Genomic DNA, 5,069 nt, shown 5'->3' with positions numbered 1-5,069 from the left:
AAATTGAATAATCTCATGACCTGATCCTGATGTCTCATTTGAATCCAATAAACCAGTTACAAGGTCTTCCTTTTCATTAGATTTTGTGATATGAAGGTTAGATCTATAATAGACTTCTGTTTCATGCCTTTCCTAAAGAATGTTTGTTGATCAGACTTATTAACCAAATCTATTGAATGCTCAAAGATTCATTCAATCAGATTATCAGCTCTCACTGCTCTCTTGCATTCTGAATTTCATCAGAGATGATGTGCATTGAAATCTTCTGCAATTATAGAGTTTCTTGATGAAGTTATGTTCAGAAATTCTCTATCAATTGTTCAGATATTGTTATTTTCCTTCAATGACTTTTCATTATAGATATTTATAAGCTGTATAGTATCAAACTCATTTTCTTTATCTATAATATCACCCACCAGAATATCAGGGTCAGACATGATATCAAATCTTAGATTAAATTGATATCTTGATCTCTTTCTTCCATAGATCACTACTCTTGACTTTATCTCAGACTTTTAAGGTAAAAAGCAGTAGTAGCTTGAATGAGAAATGACATATTTTTGCTCAGCATCAAAATTCAGCTCTTGAAGCAGTATAAAATCAACTTTTTGTTCAAATGCAATTTGAAGACAAGAATAAATATAATTTGAGTTTCTATTCACATTATTTTGAATAAATGTGATTTTTGAAGAGTTTTTAAACTTTTTTTGTTGTTTTTGTTGTATATTCATACTAAAAGAGAGTAGAGTAGAATCTAATCACTATCATCAGATAGTAGATTATAACTGTTCTGAAAAGTAGAAATCTCAACTGCTTGCATTATATCTAGTTTATCACCAGAGTCATTTCTCAATTCTCTAATCTTAACAGGAGTTTGAGGATTCAAATTCTGTTTACATTTAGCTGGAGAATTGAAGTTTGAAGACTTAGATAGTTGAGAGTTTCTTCTTTTTGAGCTTGCAGTTGTAAGTCTACTGGCTTGACTCTTCTCTTCAGTTCTAGATTGACTTTGAGCTTCATCTGTTCTCCAGTTCTTTTGAGTTCTAGGAGCAAACATACATTCTTTTGAGCTAGATGCATGTTTTTCTTTGTAATTAGAGCACTTAAGCAGAGTATGTTGACAAATTTCACCTCTTTTTGAGCATGTTTCACATTTATGCTCACTAGTTTTGTGATCTCTGGCACAGAATGCACATTTTGAGTCTCTAAAACATGAGATTGCAAAGTGTTCATATCTTTGACAGTTTGAACACTGTGTTTGAGCTTTGAGATTCATTCTTGAGTCTTTGTATTCATGAACTCTCATTTTCAAACCTGCTACTCTTACTTCAGAGATCTTTGACTGTTTAAGTATTTTTATATATACTAGAACAGAGGCATTTCTCCTGCTTTGTCTGAACTCAATTGAATTTAGTCATACAGGCTTCTTTCTCAGTTGAATAGAGTTGTATTCTTTCAATTCATTTTTGAGAAGTAGCATTTCTTCTTCACAGTCAAAAATTTCAACTGGAATATCATGAAGAATGAATTTGTCTCACTTTTCATCTCTTTCAGATAGAATTGTTGTGTTTAGCAAAGATTCTACTGCTGACTTTCAGAGATTCTCATTCTGAATAAGGAATTCAGCACTGAATTCAGGCATTGTAGTCAGAATGATGGAGTTTTCAAAGAATAATAGCTCAATTGAAGCTATAACTGATTTTTGAACTTCAATATCAGTCATCAACTGAGAAAAGAACTGCTGATTAATTTCATTTCTGATTCTGAAAATGAGATTTGAGTTTAGCTTGTTTCTTTGCAGAATGTCCTTGTTTGAGACTTTGAGAATAAGTCTTCTATTTCTGAAGATTTGAAAGTTTTTCTCTTTTTGCATTTTCTTTTCCACTTTTCTATGAATAGAGACATGAGCAGTATTCTTCTCAGTTTTCTCAGGATTTTGAGCAGATTTTGAGACAGCAGGTTTAGAGACAGCAGATTCAGCTGCTTGAGCATATGTTTTCTTCTGATTCAAAGAGGAAGAAGAAGTAGAAAAAAAGAAAGAAGAAGAGCAAGATGAAGAGTCAGTGATTGTACTAGGAATTTTCAAGGTTTTTTGAACTGTGTTTGAGATTCCAAGTTTGAACTTGATCATCTCCTGTAGTTGTCTAGTCTGAGCATGAAGAATTAACAGAACTTCTTCATTCATCTCACTCAGACACTGCTTTCCAAGAATCTTGCTTGCTTTTTCAAGTTTCTGTATTTCAAGAACTTGTTGTTTCTCTATTTCTTCTTTCTTTCTTTTCTTCAGAATTTCAATCTCAGGAATAGCATTTGAGAAAGCATCTTTTTCCACATCAACTGAGTGTATTTTTGAACTCATTGTTTTCACTCAATGAAAAGTTGATCAGACTGTTTCAATTGAGATATTTCTAAGTCTGTTTTCAATTGAAAAGTTGGTCAGACTGTTTCAAAAGAAGAATAAAAGACTTTTGTGTATAAAACACCTGATTTTTTTCACACTAGTTCAGTAACTAGGTTAGATTTTTGAAGAGAATCTAACAGACTAAAATTGATTAAAACTATTCAATTTTATTCTAAATCATTCAATTCTCCTCACACAACAAGTGTGCAACTCAAATCAGTTAATAAAGAGTGTAAAAAAGAATTAAGTATTAATGAAAGCTCTTCAGCCACTGAAAAAGTAATTCTTACTTAAAAGAATATGAAATTATGACAGAAAACAACTCTGTTTTTAATTCTTTGTAAGAATATTGTGTAAAACCCAGAGAAAAACACCTTACTTTTTCAAGAGAAGTAAAAAACTATTTCTAAGATCTTTTTTTTTTGCATTAACTACTGCAGAAGAATGAGATAGAAACTGCTAAGATATGCACTACTGTATATCCTCTATCAAGACTTTTCCTCTTCAGGGTCTTGATATTATAGAGAATATAAGTCTGTTTCTATATGATAATATAAATATTGTCAGCGGGATGTAGAGGAACTGGTTATTTATATCTCAAAATAGAAGACTTTGTCAATGATTATATCAATATAGAGTTAATTCTCAAATTCAATAGAAACCTAGTGTTGCTGTTCTCAATCCCTTGCAGAATCTATTGAATATTGAGGTATTAAAACTAGATTTAATATATCTCACTGTGCAGGGATCAAAGGCTCAGTCAGACCTTGAGGTATACTGATTTTATAGTTGTTGTGTCTGCCGATTATGTATTGAGTACAGTTGCTGAGGTATCTTTTTGTACTTTTCTGTTGGGGATGGGCCAGATTGAGAGGGGTGGTATGAGGGTGAGACTTGGTGTTGATGTCTAGATACACTGAAGACAGATCATGGAGATTGCACTTCAGAAGTGTCTGTTAATTATGTGCTTGATATTATCGCCGAGGTATCTTTTTGTATTTTTCTGCCGGGGATGGGCCAGATTGAGAAGGGCGGTACGAGGGTGGGACTTGGCGTTGGTGTTTTGGAACATCAAAGATGGACAGGGTTTTCGCGGAGGTCGCTTCTCAGATATCTCCACAACTACAGATCGGGGATCTTCCAAAATCGAGAAGATTGGCGCATATGGCTAGGTCTCTTCACCTTACAATTTGTATGGCAATTTGGCCCGGGGTTGTGGTGTGGTAGGGGAGAATGGGGGATAATCCCACACAGGAGTTTCAAACAACGTCTGGTTCACGTTTGGCTGGATAACTCCACCACCACACGGGGTATGCGGTCGGCGATGGGGTCAAAATGCTCTTATGATCGAGGGCTTTTCGATGGATCTATTGGCGGGTTCTTATTCGAAAAATCGAGCGAGTTCGTGGTGGAGCGGTTGACCGTTAAAGAACAATGATTCATAAGAATAAGTGAAAGATTAACTTATAAATACTTCTCTTTAATGAGAATGATCTTACAGAGAGTGATTCATCTGTAAGATGAATCTATATAATAATCACACAAGAATCTTATGAAAATGATTGAGAGTTAATCAGAACTCTTCTATATGAAAGATGTAAGATGAATCTGCATGATAGTCAGAGAAGAATCTGTAGATTACAAAGAATCTCATAAAACAAGAAACTGAGTGACAGACTCTTTTTTCTTTATAGTAATAAGGGATTTTTCCTCACTGAGGTTTTTTATAAATATGAAGGATTTTTAGTGAGTATCACTGCAGTGCTGAGCTGACTCTATGAAGTCACTCAGTGAAAGACTTCATAGATGAAGTTTTAGAGAGAAGAAGATATGTAAGAAATCTCACTTCTCACAGATTCTTTATCTCTATTTCTATCTCTCATGTAATCAATAGAGTTAGCAGCTCTTGGCTACACACAACTATATAGACTGAAGTTCGCGAATACTATTTATAACTCAGCTTGAATGCTATCATACATTTGATCTCTACATTTTATCTTTCTACTGTGAATACTTCTAGTAGTTAACAGTACATATCACGCCAAGCTGCAAACACCCGAATAATCGCCTGCGAGCACTTATTCTTACATAAATACAATTTGAGTTTCTATTCACATTATTTTGAATAAATGTGATTTTTAAAGAGTTTTTAAACTTTTTTTGTTGTTTTTGTTGTATATTCATACTAAAAGAGAGTAGAGATAGAGTAGAATCTAATCACTATTATCAGATAGTAGATTATAACTATTTTACAAAGTAGGAATCTCAACTGCTTGTATTATATCTAGTTTATTATCAGAGTCATTTCTCAATTCTCTAATCTTCACAGAAGTTTAAGGATTCAAATTCTGTTTACATTTAGCTGAAGAATTGAAGTTTGAAGATGTAGATAGTTGAGAGTTTCTTCTTTTTAAGCTTGTATTTGTGAGTTTACTGACTTGACTATTCTCTTCAGTTCTAGATTTATTTTGAGCTTCATCTTTTCTCCAGTTCTTTTAAGTTCTTGAAGTAAATATACATTCTTTTGAGCTAGATACATATTTTTCTTTGCAATTAAAGTATTTAAGTATAGTATGTTGACATATTTCATCTCTTTTTAAGTATGTTTCACATTTATGCTTACTAGTTTTATAATCTCTGGCACAGAATGCACATTTTAAGTCTTTAA

At 33.0% G+C, this 5,069-nt stretch overlaps 1 protein-coding gene across 1 annotated transcript; it reads left to right on the top strand.

Moving 5' to 3' along the window:
* Window positions 1-3,372: 3,372 nt before the first annotated feature.
* On the top strand, window positions 3,373-3,839 carry BDBG_16685 (uncharacterized protein; the record flags this gene model as incomplete). The annotated part of the gene is made up of 1 exon (XM_031724579.1): window positions 3,373-3,839. Exon 1 carries the CDS (start codon window positions 3,414-3,416, stop codon window positions 3,837-3,839), a length of 426 nt encoding a protein of 141 aa, XP_031577376.1. The 5' UTR covers window positions 3,373-3,413.
* Between the last annotated feature and the right edge of the window lie 1,230 nt (window positions 3,840-5,069).

Source organism: Blastomyces gilchristii (genome assembly GCF_000003855.2).
Source record: "Blastomyces gilchristii SLH14081 genomic scaffold supercont1.4, whole genome shotgun sequence".
NCBI classification, from domain to species: domain Eukaryota; kingdom Fungi; phylum Ascomycota; class Eurotiomycetes; order Onygenales; family Ajellomycetaceae; genus Blastomyces; species Blastomyces gilchristii.
The sequence above is the reverse complement of the archived record's forward strand: the minus strand, read 5'-3'. Positions and strand labels throughout refer to the sequence as shown.